Source organism: Lissotriton helveticus, chromosome 3_2 (assembly GCF_964261635.1).
Source record: "Lissotriton helveticus chromosome 3_2, aLisHel1.1, whole genome shotgun sequence".
Classification (NCBI taxonomy): domain Eukaryota; kingdom Metazoa; phylum Chordata; class Amphibia; order Caudata; family Salamandridae; genus Lissotriton; species Lissotriton helveticus.
In genome coordinates, this window is record NC_136062.1 from 153181475 (window position 1) to 153201452 (window position 19978).

Genomic DNA, 19978 nt, shown 5'->3' on the forward strand with positions numbered 1-19978 from the left:
CAATGTAGAAAATAACGAAAATCATTGAGAATAAAGATAATAGAAGACATCTGACAAATCTTGCACTAGAGAATCAAGGCTATGGCATTAACTTCTGGGTACGTATTATAGAATTAGTAATATAGAAATAACTGCTAAATCAACCTTTGTAGCTACAGTAGTTTGTTCCCCAGTATACATTATGCAAATTTTCTCTTCTTACTAGAGGGCCCTATAAACAAATCCTTTTGCCTTTCACTGAAGTCATCTTGCGTTTTGTCATACAGTCTACGCCCGGATTCGCATACTCAGAATCATATACAGGTACATCAGTGCGAATATCATGAAAAATAGCTAGACTGCTTATCGAGGAGGGAGGCAGTATTCCATATAGGAAGAATGGATTGGGAGAGACATAATAGGAATAGAAGCATTGTAGACAATGACAGTTTTTCTATAGGAATGACATCATACTATTACTGGAATAATCATAGCCTAAGAATTCCACTGTAACTTAAACATGGGACATATAAACATGAAGTTTATACTATGCCTTTTTGATAGCTTTGGATTACAGGACCATAGGCAATTGCCGAATTGCCGTTTTATACACAAGTTCTAGATAATGATCATATACAAGCTGTCCAGAATGTATGTAATCATAAATCAACTTAGAGCATATGCTATAGCCATGTTGGCCGATGGGCAAAAGTAAAATAGTAACTGAGAATTGATTGTAGAAAATGTATAGATGTATATTTTTTGTAGATAGGATTAATTTATTTCTGTGTTAATAATGTATAGCAAATAAATACAATGTATAGTTATGTGTTTTTAAAAAAAAAATGATATGCACTGTAACTTATGTATATCAATGTATGGGGGATTGGGTGGTAACGGTATATGGTGGTGCCTATCCAGTCACCCTAGTGGGGTAGGTTGTCCTTTAAGTAAAAAGTAAATACATAGATAAATTGAATAGGAAAATTCATGTAATCTGTTAGACGTTGATAGTTGTAGAATTTATAAACTAATTGATACAATTTCTCATTTCATAGTTAACGCTCATGAGAAATATGCAGAATTCCTGAGGAAGGCATACGCCGAAACGCGTTGAATGGAATTTTGGTTCTGTATACAATCATGGACTACTGCATTGTAATTTTAAGGAAATTTGTCATGTTGGTTTTTGTATCTTATATATGTGTAACACAATAATTGTATACAAATGTATTCATTTGATACTTATAGAGGAAAAAAGAATGAATTCTAGAAAAAACAAAAAAGAAATAATGTAATAAAAAAGAAAGTGAAATTACATTTCATGTCATTGTGTGGTACAGATTATACAATTGTTTAACGTCTAGTTGATAATTTGAATTATGCACAAAACCCGGTGCAAGTTTTCACTTTTCTAAAAAGACAAACCATGTGCTCGCACGGACAGCCGATGTGCAGGCGCATTTAGTCTCCTCTTAGCTTTCAGTTCATGTGCGCACGGCGTCTTTTGCTCGCGAGCTTGTTTTTACAACCGTGCGCTCTGCGGTGATTTTACGAGGCTGGCTTGTTTATTGTAGACTTCCTAAAAATGTTTGTCTTTCTGAAACCTGCATGTTACACATACCTATGACTGGATCCCGGCTTTTCTCTACCCTCCTTATTTATTTGTTTTAATTCTTTCGTGCCAATCACTTAGGCACCTGGTTGCGCTGTATAAATGCTGCAATACACTACGATATGCACTGAACATGTGTCCTGAAGGCCACTTTGCAGTGATGAATCTGCCTCATATTAATTCTCAGAGGGCAGGTGTCGGCATATCAGTAATTAGACCAAACATCCATTGCCGGTTATCATACAATGCTGTCCATTGTGAGGACAGAGGGCATGTGGGTGGGCACAAGCCCCTCCCACCTCGGAGTGGACTCAGTCCCTGTGAGGCCAGATTGTGGCTCAGAGACCTCTGCATATAAACTGACATCAGTGCACTTTGGAAGGACTCGAAGCTGGGCAGACCCTCAGGCGGGAGTGCAAGGAACTTCAAGAAGTGTGCATAGGGTCTCCGGGCTGTTTCTCTGTTTTGACCTGTGCCCTATGGACCGACTAAACAGTGCTGCTCAAGGCTCCGGCTGGGGGTGTTGTCGAAGGGCCTTTATGGGGGAATGCTTACCCATTTCTCCCAAATGACGTTGAAGTGCACAGTACTTTCAATATAATCCTCTGTTCCCCTGGGATCCTGTGCAGTTGTTTCAGAGCCTGGTGTAATCTGGGAGGAGTTTGTCAGATTATGATGTGTGATTTGTCAGGGGAAATATTCACTTGGCATAGCACCGAGGGGTCTACTTATTGCTTGTCAGGAAAATCTGACATAGTCTTTGGTCTTGAGTCACCGGCAGGCAGATTCCCCAGGTCTTTCTGTCGCCATCCATTTCTGCGTGGATGGCAGGCACTGTAAAGAACAAGCATTTGCAATGCAATGGGTCTCGCTATTACACGAGTTTCAGCTATTGGCAGTGTAAATAACAGTGCCATTTTATTTATGTTTTTAAAAACAAAACAAAAATAAAAGGCATTATTTGCAATGTCAATAGCTCAAACTCTCGTAAATACGAGACCTATTGCATTGCAAATGCTTGTTCTTTTAATGGCACCAAGGGACTAATACCGTAAGCTGTGTCTGCAGTGTCTTTTGATATGTATATAATATGGTACCCCTGCACTATATGCACTAGCACTTTTTTCTCTTTTACCTCTTTGAGAGGTTCCATTCGTGAGAGTATTCTCCTGAGTATAGTTTTGTTCAGGTCGTATTTTATTTGCATGAAGGTTTCTACCAATTAATCGCCGGTAAGCCTAGCTGTTTTAATTGATGGAGCCACTCAGCTGGGACATGGACATTGTGCTTATATTATATTAGTCGTATGATTTTAATAATGTATTTTTTATAGCATATGTTTCCGCACGTTTATGTAAATTCATAGGGCTCAAACAAGTGTGAGTCTTTTAATTGATATATTCCCACCCTACATCCCAATTCTAATCTCTTCTATGAAGATGCTATCTTTTTAACGGTAAGTTAACTGTTTGTAGAATATAATAAGGCATTGCATGTGTTGGTGATTCCACTACTTTGTACCTTTTGCACTTTGATGGTCGTAATGACTGAATAAAGTTCTTTTGACTGACTTAGTGACAGAGGTGACTTCCATCTTAGATAAGTTAGCATTTATGTCTAATCGGAGACCTAATTAACACACGTTCAACGAAATACATTTCTACACATCCTAGACCGTTTGTTTCAGAAGCAACATCACTATATCAGTATGTACATGGAAAAGCAAGTGTCAAAATTCATACTGCTCTTTTTTAATGATGGAGAAAAATATAAATGCAGTAAAAACTGAATTCTGACTCACTTGCTTATACTAAATTCGAAATGACTATGTTGGAAATAGGTGGGCGCTTCGGTGATTACTGTGTGAGCAGGTATTAACTGTACTTTTCTGGGTCAATTTATATATCTCCAACAATACTACACTATTAGATTATGTACTCAGACCTGTTCTTTTTCTTTTTTTGTTCTTTGTTCTTCGTGGCAGAGCGAAACAAGTGAATTCTACTGGTTGGCAATATGTTCTTGATATGTTTTTTGCTTCTAGATAAGTTGTACCTTTCTGCCAGGTAATTCCTTTAACATAATGAACATTTCAGAACATAATTCTTCTTTGGTTCTTCGTCCACCCTAGCAGAAAGGGTTAGCTGATGTGAAGGTATTTTTTCTCTTTTCTTAGGTTTTAGCTTAGGTTAGAAAAAGAGTTGTTTTATATTCTTGGAGACCCTCTCCCCCTGATTTTAAAATGGCTTATCCTTGTCCCAACAAAAAAGAAAATGCGATCTTAATTTAAAGGTGGAAAAATAATCTAATTCAGACATTTAGACTGAATTCCTCAATAGTCCTTGAAGCTCAGACTAAACAGAAGAAAGCATTGTCACCCATTATCGTAATGGAAACTATGGAACAGTTTCCTTTAAAAATCATGCATCAGGAAAGCGTCTCGTTTTCTTAACTGTACTTTATGAAAATGTTCCCTCTTTGAATGCTTCCTCTGATAGTGCTTTTAATACAGCAGCCAAATGCGTGAAATTAAGCTTTCTTCTTCTTACAGGAAGCTGAACAAGGAGGATGTGGTGATCCTGGACTCCCTTAACTACATAAAAGGTATTACTTTGCCATTCTCTGAGACGTTTTTGAATTGTTACAATTTTGGATTTATTGTAGTCTTTCTAAATCATTGCCATTTAAGAGTATAACGAGCCCAGCACAAAGAAGCAAAGTATGGCATATTATAATGGATGCCTTGTAGGTTTGGCCAGGCTAACACAGAATTAAAAAATCAGGCAGGAGATGAGCTTAGAAGTAGCATAGCATGTGTGAGCTTTCTTTGGGCCATAAGACTGGGTTGGGGAGTGTGGTTGCATCACACATGAGTGGCGGCACTCCTCTACTATCACCTTATCTTCCTGTGCTGTTTTGTTAAATTGCTTTTGCATTTATATAGCTCTGACAATCTACTGATGTACTCTGTAAACAGGCGCCATGCTAGTCTGAGGGAGTGCCTTGGATTGAAGAGTGTGTTATGTTGCCAGTGTTTTGTCACTGTGTCCGTGCATAAACTTAAAGTGAAAGAAGTGGGAGATTGCCAATTTTGAGTAAGAGATGCCTCCTGCAGATTTTAAGGCAAGCTGTTGTGGAAGCACATCTCTACAATGTGACATAGCAATCAAGGAACAGTGGTGTAGCTCTGTTAAGCAAAGAACATAGTCCGACAAGACATGTTTAGTTAACATTTTAATTCTGGTGGGTTAAGTAAATCAGTAGTTAGTGGATTTGTACTTGTGAAATCTCCCTGTCCATTCGGCTAGCTCAAATGCGGCCATGTGTTCTTGTCATCAGATACATAACTGTTAGACTTGGCCCTATCTGCAGGGTCACCATCAAACCTTTTGCTTTCACCCTCCTGTTTTCGGAACCTGTTTTTGTTGGCTTTTAGGACTCTGTGCACTTTACCACTGCTAACCAGTGTCAAAAACTGTTGTAAGTTTTTTCCTTTAAACATGGTGACATTGGCTTACACCTGATTGGCACATTTAATTTACTTGTAAGTCCCTAGTAAAGTGGTATTAGAGGTACCCAGGGCCTGTAAATGAAATGCTGCTGGCAGTCCTGCAGCACTGACAGTGCCACCCACTTAAATAGGATTCAAAACATGCCCCAGGTCTTCCATTGCAGCCTGTATGCAGTTTTAAACTGCCATTCAACCTGGCAAAATAAACCTCTTGCCAGGCCTAAACCTCCTTTCTCATACAGATACATCACCCCTGTGGTTGGCACTAAACAACCCATTAGTCAGGATGCAATGCATTTAACAAGTTGGACATGTGCTTTTAACTTTTACACTTTCTGGTATTGAAAAAATCCTAAATTGTATTTTCACTACTGTGAGGCCTACCTCTCCTATAGGATAACATTGGGTTCCCTTATTATATTTAATAGGTGATAATTTTTGATTTGGAGCAGTTAGGAAAGTCATGGGGCATTGTAATTTAAAACTAGGCTTAGGCGTAAAATTCTGCTCCGCTCGCAGTTTTCCCACTCCATGCAGTGTTCTTTTCTTGCTCGCCAACATTAAGTTGACGAGCATGAGCCTCCCAGCAAGATTTCTAAACACTAGCGGTTGCGGATGGTCGCTACCCCTCGCATTGAGAAACCTTCCGTTCGCGTTAAGGATGCTGCTACTCGAGTAGATCATGCAGTCGAATGACAGAAAGAAGTAGCGCCCTCTTGCACTGGGTGTGGTGCAGTTCGTGCTGATTTTACAGCGCAGGACAAGCACACGGTGAAAATGGCAATTTTAGGAAATTAACAAAGAGAAACAGGGGTTGGGCCAATACCACGTCAGCAAGGCTAAGCCACTTACAATTGAATTGCCAGTGCTGACGATCCTTTATCACATTCAATTTTTTTCTTGGGCATACAAATTAATTACAGCAACCACTATTTATTTTTTTCACATTCTGAAATATTCATAAATAATTTTTGCATCAAAAACTCAGTTAATGAATATACATGAAAAACAATACCAGCATATTGTTTTCAATCACATTAATAACCCACAACACATTTAACAAAAGTCATACCTTACACGTGTCAAAAACATCAACAACCAATTCACATCTGTGTGTATACATAAATAACCTTGTATCCTGGTTCTGAATTAAATAGCCCATTGAGAGCCACAGTAATTAATCCTTCACCTAGCTCCTATTGGTTGGGAAAAAACGGAAGTATGACAAAAATAACTTGAATTCTATGATTGGTGCCCGATCTATATGCTTTACATCATTCAACCTAATCATTTTCCCTGTACACCAATAATATCTTTGAAAACTCTCTGGTGTGCAACACTGTCGACACGTTTCAACCCTAATCAATTTTTGGGATTCTCCTCAGGACACAGAACGACTGGATACTATAAAAGAAAAAATAATAATATAGTTTAGTGTTTAGTGAATTCTGTGTGTGTGTGGGGTTTACAGGATTATCTGTGACCGTAAACTGTTTACCTTAATTGTACTGTAGAACCGATAGTATGGTGCTTCCTTCTGTGTGACTGTCCCAATAATTTTTATAAAACAAATACGTGGGTTTGCTTAAATAACTGGCTACGTTGTAAAACAACTGGAAATTCACATAAGACAAACTCTTGTGGACTCACTTAAATGTAGTAGTCTACAGCCAACTTAACAGTGGTGGGTTGCATCTTGCAGGGAGAATCAATTTGAAGAAGATCTGCAAATATATGCATATACCAATAAGTGTTCAAACCAACAAATGTTTTCATAAAGCTGAACACAGATGATCAGAAACCATTTGATGTCAGTCGCCCAATTGCTGGTAGCATTTAGAATTGTGAACTCTTGATGAACTCATGTCTAATGTGATCAGGCAAATTCACGCATTAAAAAATGTCAAGAAATTCAAACTGAGAGCAACACTCTTCTCCAATGTTGTAAATGCACAATTAAAATGAGGATGCCACTAAACTCCATTGTTCCACGATACGGCTCATAATTTTCATGCATACTTGAGCGGAGTGATAACAAATCTTAAACATGCCAAACAGAAAATACTTCTTTCTCTTCACTTTTTAAATGCTTGTGAATTCTTCCTTGAAGAAATCAACCCTTCATGGAAGCAGACATTCGTCAGTTGATTGTTTCTGAAACCCAAACACGAGTACTGTTGGGTCTCCTGTTTAAAAGGCACAGCATCTACAATCACCGTTCAAATCAAACATTTCACTCTCAGTAACACTACTTATGTTGTTGAGTAGATATTCTGCATGCAACTTTCCAAACTCTAAATTCGCAAAATAGAAACAGCAAGCCAAAGAAGCACACTAGGTGTGGTTGTGACACACGTCCCCCCCCTTAAGAATCTCCCACACAAGTACAAAAAGCTTGTGAGCCTTGCAGCTCAAACGGTGTGCATCTCCACTGCTCCTGCCGTTTCCAAGGAGCAGTCTCCAAGACCAATGTCAAATTAAATACAACTGTGAAGTGTACCACTAACTCAAGAGAATAATTCAGTTTATCTACTGCTAAAGACGTCTGTGTGTTCGTCCTGGGTAAGTGGAGACCCAGGATGAATACACAAACGTCTTTAGCTGTTACTGGTCACGGCACAGGAGCCGCTTAATTATCTGAACCTTCCCTGGATCCAGGAGGGCACAGTTGTTTTCCAGTACATATACAGCGTATTTCTTGTCCTCGAAATTCGTATAATGACCTACTACCCCTAAGATCTTAACATTCGTTTGAAGCCCTGATGATGTCCACACCAGTTGGACGAAACATGTCGGCAGTTTTGCTGTTGTTTTTAATGAATAAGAAGAATAAAGATCAACTTTTATAATCTTCACAGTGGATTGACTAAATTATTTTCTTGAGTTGGTGGTGCACTTCACAGTTGTATTTAAACTTTCCAAGCTCTGTTAGAAACAAGTTCAGTCGGTATCCTAGGGACTGGCTCTCACTTATTTGAAAGTTCACTGTTCTCCTCCCCGTTGTGAAACGTGGCCTGTCAAATCTGTGGGGTTGTCTAAATCCAGTAGATGTTCTTATTCTCACAGCCCAATAACATTGTGGGACATGTAGTATATGAAATCTGATTAGTGGTAACAAATGTAAACAAGCATTAAAAATGCAAAAGGTCTCGCCTTTGATTAAGTTTAAGCCATTTGCTTTGCTAATGGTATTGTATGGCAAAGCAAATGGCTTAAACTTAATAAAATGCTTGTTTGTATTCTCTCCTAAAGAACACACTTCTGTCACTATTGCAAATATATGTCTTTTTCAAGTAAAAGATGTACATTTAGATCTTCTGACAGCTGTACATGTACTTTAAATGTTGCCTGTTGTAAGTCTGGCGGCTTATTGGAACAGCAGAAAGATTAACGCCCCTCCTTAAACAAGCATTGACAAAGCCACCAGGTTTGGCTTTTGTATATTTTAAGGTTTACTGTTTGAGAACGCCTCTCATTTAGAGGGCAGCAGAAATGGAATGCAGGTGTATAAATATGCGGTAATCGGGTTACCGCACAACTATACCGTTGCCTCAGATATTTGACAGCGCATTAGCACAGTGCTTCTTGGTGACTAACTCAATATTACCACCAGCATAAGGGTGGAGTGAAAAGTAGCAAAAACAAGTAGCACGGCAGAGACAGACGATACAATGAGCCTATATTTTCAGGAACGTCTTGCTGTCACATTTTGACTGAATGCATGCTGAAGTAGTGCCAATCCATATCGCACTCAGAATAAGGCGATACTTCCCACACTACAGGCCTCATTTTAAAGGTCCTTTCGAGGTGTTTGCACTTCCCTATCATCAGCAAATCATCGGTGGTAATGGAGTGCAAAAGTTTGAGTCTGTGATCTATTTGCATTCAATGTGTAATGACCGCAAATTACATAAGAGTCCGCATCTCAACTACAGTTATTAGATGAGACCATGTTTATACAAAGTTTGTGCTCACGTTCTGAGTTTTCGTTTTGTTTGGCAGTTCTATATAGCACGAACTCGACCTGAAGGCAATGGGGTGCTTTACAGGCCTACCAGTTACAATAGCCAGGGACGCATTCAATTTTGGTATGCACGTAGAGATTGTGATTTGCCCAGAATCACAGGATGTTGAGGCGAGACTGGAACCCAGTTTCAAAGTCGGCAGCTCCGGTTGTAACGCCACGTACTCGCCCATTCATAACCAAGTGCATTCTGGTAATTGTAGTCTTCCTGGTTCACTTCAGTGTACCCAATTGAGGTAACACACATCTGAAGAAATGTTTCTCCTCTCTTTAAAATATAGTTGGTCGGCAGTGATGAATGTACTGAGACCATCAGGGGTCCTGTGAGGTGCAGTGGTCCCGAGCGAGGAGTGGGAGGTGGCCGGCTGGGAGGGTGCCCTGATGCCTTCACGTTTCCTGGAGCGAATCAAAGGCCTTGGGGAATGCGGCCCCATGATAATCACAAGTTAAAAAAATGTTTCTTAGTTGCGTTGGCCCAAATGTGACAGCCTTTTAAAAGTACTTAATTTATTTAACGCTGTCAGGTCGAATATTGTAACGTTTACAAAAACTCTCAAGTCGTGAAAATTGTATTAGACTAAAAAAAACGTATGCTAAAATGGTGTACGGCGTGTACTTCCCAAGTAAGCCAGACCTCATCTAAAGTTTTGCCCTGCTGCAAGCCGTCGTGTTTCACACTCGCCAGCACCTTACCTATAATGAAGGCACACGCGTAGACGAGCCCTATCTCCTTCTTCAGAATCATTTTTTCTGAGCTGTTGTCGCGGGTGGCATTGGCTGTCGTCGACAGAGGGCTGTGCGCTGGCGGGTCGAGTGGTGCGTGCTGTACGCACTCAGCTTTTTAAGATGATTTTCTCCAGCCATTTCTCCGTTCCACTGGACATCCCCGCTGTGTAAACCTTCACTGTGCTGCCATCTTACGGCATTTTCGTTGCTATGGCAACGAAAGACGCTTTCGTTGTCATAGCAACGAAAATGCTGCAAGATGGCGCTGGACTGTCCACAGTCTGTCGGACACACGCATGCATGCTGTTTGCTATGGACACATGGCCAGAGGAGCCATGTTTGTCCATGCAAACGCGCGCATTCAAGCCCTCGTCAAATCCATTCCAAAAGGTACTCACAATAGCGAGAGCAGCGCATGCGCTGCTGTCACTAGGCGAGACCTAAAAATTGAAAAATAAAATGCAATTTCCATGTGGCTTATTAGTTATAATGAAGCGGTCCATAAAAAGTCATTCTCAATCGAACAATGGACTAAACTGTACTCTCTTAAAATGCATGTGAGGGATATAAATCATCAAAATTTCCAAACACTCCCCACAGTACTAAGTGATCCTGATACCTAGATCAAACATATTCTTTGGAAATCCTCATGCATTTTTCATAAATGTTGGAGTTTGTTCTTCTCATTCAAACCTTCTATTACTGTATTAAACCATAATATGAGGTAAGCTTCTTTTCTCATCAGTCGCCCCTCAAAGTGTCCTCCTCTTGGGTCTGGTGGTACAGCTGCCAACATTGCCCATTGGAAATAGTTTTCAGAGTGATGATTCGCCAAAAAACGGCCAACCATTGGGGCAGCAGTGAGTTTACACCTAATGCGAGACTTATGATGTGGAATTGTCTGTCTCACTTCTTGGTTGATTTTTCCGATCTAGAGTTTGTTGCATGGACAGTTGATTCCATATACTACATTCTTAGTTTTGCAATTAGAAAAATCTGTCTGTCTCCATTTAATATCTTTATGGATAAGCTCATTACCTTCAATGGTTAGGTAACTGCCTGTGCCACATTTATGATGTCCTTCTACTTGTGTCCAGTTCCACATTTGTCTCAGGCTACTTTTGAGTGTGGATGGTGGTGTGTATGCTCGTACTACCTGACTCCTATACTATGATCTTTCTTCAAGGCAAACAAAGGTCTATCAAAAATCCGATAGCAATTTTTTAAGGCCATTTTCGTAAAATGATTAGTCTGTGGGCAAAAAGTTGACACACAAACCAGCTGCTCTTTAATCTTTTTTCATCTTTTTTGGTCAACGTTTCGATTGGTGTCCACCAGGCTCTCTTCTTGGAATTCTTCAACAGTCTTTTCGGGTAGCCACATTCTTTCAGAATAGGTTCTGTGCATGATGGAAATATTCTTCTTTTTCAGAACAATTCCATCTTCTTAAAAACTCCAAGACTGCGAGGATGGTGGCTTGAATAATGGAGAGCCTTATTGGGGTCGGTTGGCTTAGTATGTAGTGTAGTTCTCCGCATCACATTCCGAGCAACTACTTCCACATCCAAAAATGTGATGGTTTCACTGGTGCTATTGAGACTGAACCTTGTCTTTTGACCTGTTATTTAACCAGTTGAAAAACCGGTTCAGGGAATCTTCTTGGCCTGTCCAAATGCAAAATATATCATCGATATATCTCAACCATTATCAGATCTGTTGGACATAAGGATTATTCTGATAAACAAAGCGTTCCTCAAATAGGGCCATATAGAGTACTCCCAATTCTGGAGCAAAGGAACAACCCATAGCAGTCCCTTTCACTTGTACAAAGAATTCATCTTCAAATTTGAAATCATTTTTTTAAGGCGAATCGTGCTAACTCCAAGGGGAATGTCATATGACTTGGTGTAGTTGGCAGTTGTCCTTTGTGTATTGCTCCTAGACAGTATCACAAAGAAGGGTTTGGGTGTTGGATGATGGCAGTGTGGAACGGTCACCTATCACACTTCCACTGCAAAGACACTGGCTCAGCTCACACAGAAAGAACTTCACAGTAGCCAATTGTGCCCCCAGACAGACAGCAACCAGGGCAGAAAGGCAGAAAATTCTTTACACTACTGTAGGGGGAAAACTCCAGAAGCTTCTCCACTTCAAAACTGGCACCAGTTAGAAATATTGGACTCTCGGACCCAAATCTTCAGTACACTCCTTGAGCTGTATAGAAGGACACTCTGATGCTTGAGGCCTGCCCTGCTTGCTGAGAAGAAATACTGGACCTGCACCCTTCATCCCACGCTGAAGTGACTCCTAGGGTCAGCTGTCTGACCTTCTGATAGAGTTACAGGGACATAACAATCTCCAGGATGGGCCGTTCTATATAAAACAAAGACTCCTCAATGCTCGTTCAACAGGAGGTGCCTTGCTTCCATATGATTACAAGCTGGACCGAGGGACAATAGGCTCGTGACAGAAACTGAGCTCCCCCAAAAAGTTAGACCAGATACTTAGTGCTGTCATTACAATCCACTAAGTGCTGAGGGAAAGATAGATAACGTCTCAATTGATCTAAATCAGGGGTCTCCAACCTTTTCTGTAATAAGAGCTACTTTTGTTCAATGAAAAAGTGATAATCAACTAGAGCTACTAATGTGAGCGATCCCATAGTGACTACCCCATACAAGATTGTCCGCAGTGATCACTTCAGTACATTAGGCAGGGTTGCCAGCTGTAATGAAAAAAGCACTATTAATTTGAAATGCATCTGCCTGGCTTATATAAAACAGCCCTAGTTGCAATCCCTACAGCCCCAACATGATAATATGAGTACTAAATCTCTCCAACTCAGATAATAGCTGTAAATTCATTTTAATTTGCTCATTTAACTATTTTTCTCCAAACATCAGTTTGTTAGTTCTCAAATAAATGCATTTTAAATTTGGTGTCCGAATAATAATTCAACCAAGCTAAATCTTCTATATAAGTAGGCTGAGCTGCCTACAGGAGAGCTACTCACAGGCAGCTGTAGAACTGCTGGTAGCTCCCGAGCTACTCGTTGGAGACACATGATGTAAATGTTCTCAGAGATGACCACTGGAAGCTTGTGTGCAAAGCAGGCACATTCGGAGAAGTATGCTCACTGGTGAAAGGACTGCAGGATCAGGTACTCATTCTCACCAATCGAGTGGAGATGCTGACCTGGATAGCTGACTATGTGGAGGGAATCGGCAGACGCAACAACATTCGGATTGTTGTCCTGTGGGAAGCAAAAGAAGGAGAGGATCTAGTCGCTTAACTGGAGCACTGGCTGGAGAAGCAAGTGGCTCCACAGAGACTGTTGCAGGTTTTTGCGTTTGAATGAGCATCACATACATCATCTCCCTTTCTAACAAGCAGAACACACACTCTACCACAGCGCCATCACTTCTGCTATGCGCACTGCACAGAGAAGTGGTGGTGAGTTTGCTACACTATAGAGATAGAGACCTAGTACTGCAGAAGGCATGAACAATTGGCCACATACAGGTGGAAGGGTCTTCTGTTCCCATATTCCCTGACTCCACAACGGTGGTTTACTAAACAAAAGGACCTTGTTTGTAGAGGTCAAGAAGGAGCTGTGGGAGGCAAGGATCTCATATGTGCTCCTCTACCTGACCTGCCTCTGAATCATGAGGTTGAGAGATCATAGTTTTCTGATGGAGCTGTAGCAGCCACTCCTCGGAAACCCCTGCAGCTGGACTGGTATTGCGGTTTACAATTTCACCTATGTTTGTTTTGCACTAGTTTGACCTACTGGCCGTTGCCATGTTGGTCTGAGGAAGGAAAGTTTGGGTTAACTGTTATATAATTACCATCTTCAAGTGTTTTGGGGGGGGGGGGGCACAAAATCCTAGTACCACTGTAGGAGGACCTGGGGCAGAAGCAACCCGCTTGAAAAGGTGAGAAGGTGGTGACCTAACAATGGGGGAGGGCAGGAAAGGAAGGTGGAAAGACAGGTCTGATCTAATGCAGACGAGGGCCTTTAAATTCACCTTCCTCACGTGGAACGTTGGGACAATGGGCTTAATTGCTAAATGCTACAAGATCTTTGCTTGTTTGAAGCATGTGGGTACATATATAACCTTTCTGCTGGAGACACACATGGTGGACGACCAAATGAATGCCCTGCAATGAAAATGAAGGTCAACAAGTTACTTGCATTCTCCAGTGGAGCCATGATAAGGGTGAGGTCAGGAGTACCCTTGGTGGTTACCAGCAGGTGTGTTGCTACATTATTCTGTTTGGTGAACTGGACAGTTTACGGATAGTGATGACCAATATCTACTAATCGAACACAGAGCAGGCATACTTCCTCATGACATTGGCCCCGATTCTCGTACAACACTACCATGCCCCGCTAATATTGTGGCGAGACAATAACTGCATAACAGACATATACTTTGACAGGTCGGCACCACTCCTTGCTGATTCCCCGACTGTTAGACTAGTGCTGCACTTTCTGGACTTGGTTATACAATTTATTTATTTATTTATTTATTTATTTGATTTATATAGCGCACTATAACCCAGAGGTCTCTAAGCGCTTTGACAGGGTCCGCTAGGCAATTCGGAGGGATACCGCAGGTTTACCAATTAAAGACAGCCCCACGCTTGCTGGAAGAGCACCGTTTTGAATTTCTTTCGAAAAGACATTAACTTAGTGTCTTTCCGCAGTTCCAATGGCAGTTTATTCCACAGAGCTGGGAGAGTGTGTGAGAAAGCACGACCTCCCACAGTGGCCAGTCTGCAGCGTGGCTGGACAAGGAGGAAAGCTTCTGCAGATCTAAGCACCCTACCCGGTCTGTAGGGAAGCAGACGTGCTTTCATATAATTAGGTGCCCTTCCATAAAGAGCTTTATGGACAATACTTAGCCCCTTAAACATTAGCCTCTGCTTGACTGGCAACGAATGTAGTTCACGCAAAAGGGGGATGCATGAGTATTCCTTGGCTTTTTAAAAATGAGTCTCGCGGCATCGTTCATAACAATCTGCATTCTGTTTAGAAGTCTTTGTGGTAGTCCTATGTACAGCGAGTTGCCATAGTCCAACCTGGCTAGAATCATAGCAGAGACTGCACTCCTCAAGGAAGAAAAGGACAGCAATGAGGAAACTTTCCTCAGTTGACGGAGGAGGCCAACGCAGGTGCCTACCACAGCTGTAACTTGTTTTTTCATGGACAGTTTACCGTCCACATGGATGCCCAGGCTCTTGACCACTGCCGCCGGTTCCGGGGGCATGCCCAGCTCCCTGGGCCAAAATTGATCGCTCCATGGGTTGCCAACGATGGTGATTGGCAACACCTCGGTTTTATCCGAATTGATTTTTAGGGTGTTCTCGGACATCCAGTTAGCTGTGCTTCTCAGAATATTTTGCAGTCTTGCAGAGGCATCCTGACTATCATCCAATTGGATGATAAGTTGGGTGTCATCCGCGTAGTTGTACACCTGGCAATCCATTTGATTGAGCATTAGAATCAAAGGCTGCCCGCAGGTGATCGATGTTGCGGTGGAAAGCAGGTCACCTAGTTGCACTCTCTGCATCCTCCCTTGAAGAAAGGATGTGAACCATGCGTGTGCTGTGCCCTGAATGCCGAAATCCCTCATCCGCGACAATAGTTGTTCATGACAGGCGGTATCAAATGCCGCGGAGAGGTCCAACAGCACCAGGGCCCCCAGAGTTTTCTTATCTGCTCTGTTCCTTAGCTCATCTACAATTGACAGCATAACAAGCTCCGTGCTGTGATTCGCACGAAAACCTGCCTGATTCTACTCTAGCAACAGATTGGTCTCCAGGTGTTCCGACAGAGTGGTGAGAACATGTTGCTCCAATACTTTCGCCAAAAACTGAAGCTGGGAGATTGGTCTGACATTTTTCAGACATTTCACGTCCGCCCCCGTTTTTTTTAGCAGGGGGATCAGCCGAGCTTCCCTAAAGGAGGCAGGCACTTGTCCTACCTGACGAGATAGATTTAGGAGGCTCAGCACATCATCCTCTATACCAGGGAGTGCTAATTTAAGCACTTCAGGTGGAAACGGATCCGACCTAGAGCCCGACTTAACCCACCCCATGAGAATAGACAGCCTCTCCTTAGTAATCAAGGGTAAGGTAGATAATGGACTTCTCACTGCCGGTCTAACTGGCACAACCTGCAGCGGGCAGTCTATCTTAGGAGTCGCCCTAATTTCAGTGACAAGATCGGTAATTTTATTAGTAAAAAAGTCCTGAAATTTTTGGCAATCTTCCAGAGTGAAGTCCGGAATCTGTTCCTTATTTTTTCTAAGCTCCGTAAGAACTTGAAAGACTTCTTTCTGGGGATTCGTTGCAGTTGTAATCCTCTCACACTCCAAGGCTCCTCACCAACCATCAGAGACCAGGAGACAGATTAAAGCTTGTCACCAATCTAACTAGGCGCGTGGGCAGCCATCAGTGGCAACACTTGGAAAGGGACGCTGCGCCTCACGGCGCGTTCAAATGCTGCAAGCCAGCAACAGTGATAAAAGGGTGCCGGGAAAATTAATTGCAAACTTTTCACCTCACCAACAGTGGGGAATCTGTAGGGATGCAACAAGGCAAGGCAAAATCCACACAAGTTCACCAATAGTGCAGATCCTCTGTGTAGTAATACAACATAGCAAGGCACACGCAATTGGCAGCTCATTCGCGGTGCTGAAAAGTATGCCCCGGCTGGTAGGCTGTCCAATGGAGCAGGACACAGGTGGCGCTGGGGGCATACTGTCCAACTCTATACTTTTAGGTTATTTTAAAATTCTCCTTCCAGTAGTTACTTGTAGGTCAGGATAATAGTTTTTCTCTCCCAGTAGTTTCTTCAGCTTTGTTTCATACAGGTGCAGTTCTGATTGTATAAAACAAAAATGTCCTTTCTGTGCTATTATACTTTTAGTTGGTGACCAAAGGGCCTACACCATAGAACATAATCAGTTACGAAATCACATTATAACACAATCCTTTCAATGTTACACAACACAAGTGTTCAATATCAAATTCTCAGATTTTATTTTGGTTAAAACATTTCATTGTATTTAAAACCACAATTTTATATAGCATTTCATGTTACTTTGTGATCAGGATCCTGTGCTCTGGTACATATATACACACTATTCTAACAATCCCGATTTACGGTTTACTCAATCAGAGTCACTGGTCCTCCTGTTATTGAACAAGATTTATGCTCAGATCACAATATAATCCATAAACCAAACATTCAATTATTAAAAAAAAGTTACATATAAAACAGTCCTTAGTCGACGCGTTTCGGTGCTGTTTGTAGTATTATAACACCTTCCTCAGGACGGACGAATTTTTTAAAAAACAGGTTTGATCTTCTTTCTATGGAATGAATGCACATAATTACTATAAGTTTATAAAAGAGAACGTACGAACAATACATATTGTGTGCTAGTTGTAACATTGGGCTGCAATGTGGTTCAGTTTTATTGATAAAACTAACAAGCTTACTTAGGTTAGTTGTATGTAGGTCCTTCTTTATTTTTAAGGGCCAACGAAGATTCATGTATAGTCAGGAATCGTTTAGATGTACGTATAATTCCACGATAGACGTTTCTATAATTTTAGAAAAACTATCTTTAGCATTGAACCAAATGCGGTAACGCGTCGACAAAGGACTGTTTTATATGTAACTTTTTTTTAATAATTGAATGTTTGGTTTATGGATTATATTGTGATCTGAGCATAAATCTTGTTCAATAACAGGAGGACCAGTGACTCTGATTGAGTAAACCGTAAATCGGGATTGTTAGAATAGTGTGTATATATGTACCAGAGCACAGGATCCTGATCACAAAGTAACATGAAATGCTATATAAAATTGTGGTTTTAAATACAATGAAATGTTTTAACCAAAATAAAATCTGAGAATTTGATATTGAACACTTGTGTTGTGTAACATTGAAAGGATTGTGTTATAATGTGATTTCGTAACTGATTATGTTCTATGGTGTAGGCCCTTTGGTCACCAACTAAAAGTATAATAGCACAGAAAGGAAATTTTTGTTTTATAGTGTTGATACCCGGTCCTTTCTGGTTTCTGGGAAACTCTCTTATTTTTTAAAGGCAGTTCTGATTGTTACCTCTCTCAGTCCACTTGCACACGTAGATTTCTTTTTCAAAATAGTCGACAAAATGTTATGAATAAATGACGCCTGGTCCATGTAGTTTAGGTTAGGTTATTTAACATGGATGTTATCATGTAGAGCCCCACCAGAAGCAGCCCTTGTGCTGCTCAGCCCATCCTCCAACTGACTCTCACTCACCAATATTCTACAGCCACCTCACACTAACATTCTACGACAGCTGAGCAGCAGGTATAACATGGTGCGAGGCCATTGCCTTGGCCAACCATTTGGGTATGGAGATCACTGTAGGTGTTAGTAAGGGCTTTCTGGTTGGCAGAAGTATAAACCTGTCCAAGCATCAACAACCAGTGCTCACCCTCTGGTAGCTTGGAATGGAGCTGATATAAAGAGGCTATGTGTACAGTATTTTTTATGTTATGTTATATGTCATTTATGCAGTGCACGCTCATCATGAGGCCTCTTGGTGCTAAGGTAACCAGAGGAGGCAATGGAAATCCAAGTTAAACATAAGCATGTGTGAATAGCCAGGTTTTTAGAAGTTTCATAAAGCTTGTGTATTTAGAAGATGGTTTAATATCCGGAGGGAGAGAATTCCAGGTGTGAGGAGCCAGAAAAGAAAAACTAAACCCTCTAAGTCTTTTCTTAAATCTTGGCATAAGTTGTGGTGAGCCGATATTATGCAGCGATTTTGGACTGTAGCTCTGGATTCTTGAGTACGCAAAAGAGGACATTTGCCATGGAGAGCCTTGAAAACAGTACAAGCTGTTTTAAGAACTGCTCGCTGAGCTACTGGAAGCCAATTAAGCTTTTTTCATGAGAGGCTTAGTGGGGCACTATCTTGGCTGACAGAAGACCAGCTGAGCTGCCTGATTTTAGACTAAATGCATCTTTTTTTGAAGGTCTGTGGGATGTCCCAGGTAAAGTGCGTTGGCATAGTTGATCGGAGAAAAAACATGGCAATAAGGATTTGGGTGACCACTTCCTTCGTGAATCTTCCTCTGTTAAGTATCTTCTAATTTTCCTTATTTTCCAGAAATGGAAGAAGCAGGAGGGTAACAGTGCCAATCCATGGCTTGAGAGATAAATCCTCATCAATGAGAATTCCAAGGCTTTCCACCGCAGTGGAGTGCCCAATTCAGGGGGCCAAAAAAAGGATTCCAGTGGGTCAGTTTGTTAATGACCACTACTTCGGTTTTGTCCGAGTTAAGCCTGAGCTGGTGAAAGTTCATCCAGTTCCGAATAAACAGCATATATTTTGAAAGAATGCTGTGGAGTCTGTGATGTTGTTGATGGTGAAAATCAACTGCATAGTTATAAATATTCACCCTTTGCTCCTGAAGAGTGTGTATATCAGGGTAGATGTGAAGATTGAACAAGAAGGGGGATAAGGAGTATCCCTGTGGTACCCACAATCCAAAGGGACTTCAGTGGAGCAATAAGGAGGGAGAGAGCCTGATAGGTATATTTCTTTGAGAAAGGTGGCCAGCCCCTCTAGGGCAGTGTCATGTAGCCCAGCAGAGCGGACACGGCCGATCAGTAGAGCATGGTCGACCATGTCAAAAGCTGCTGAAAGGTCAAGGAGGACCAGTGCCTAATTGATCCAGTCATCCACCTCCTTCCTCATGTCACCCATTACAGCTAGGATAACTGACTCAGTAGATTGAGAAATGTGGAAGCCGGCCTGATAGGAGTCAAGGAAACCTGATTCTTCCAGGAAAGAACCAAAATGTTGTGCTACATGTATCTCTAATAGCTTAGCGAATTATGGAAGCAAAGAAATTGGTCTGTAGTTCTTTAGTGGAGCGAGGTGGTCCTCGGGACATGCATCATTTGGAGAGCCTGTCTTGACTGTGGCCATCAGTTTGGAGAGGTGCATTTTACTGATGACTGGGAAGGCAGCCCATGTGATAGGGCTTGTATCTTCTGGTAATATGTCAAAATTTTGTTTGCCAGCTGGAATGTTATTTTCTATG

At 41.4% G+C, this 19978-nt stretch overlaps 1 protein-coding gene across 1 annotated transcript in view; it reads left to right on the forward strand.

Moving 5' to 3' along the window:
• KTI12 (KTI12 chromatin associated homolog) overlaps window positions 1–19978 on the forward strand; it is a 568623-nt gene that overhangs the window by 163755 nt on the left and 384890 nt on the right. The window contains exon 3 of the mRNA XM_078684944.1: window positions 4146–4198. Within this exon, the coding sequence (XP_078541070.1) occupies window positions 4146–4198 (53 nt within the window). The remainder of the gene's footprint in view (window positions 1–4145; window positions 4199–19978) is intronic.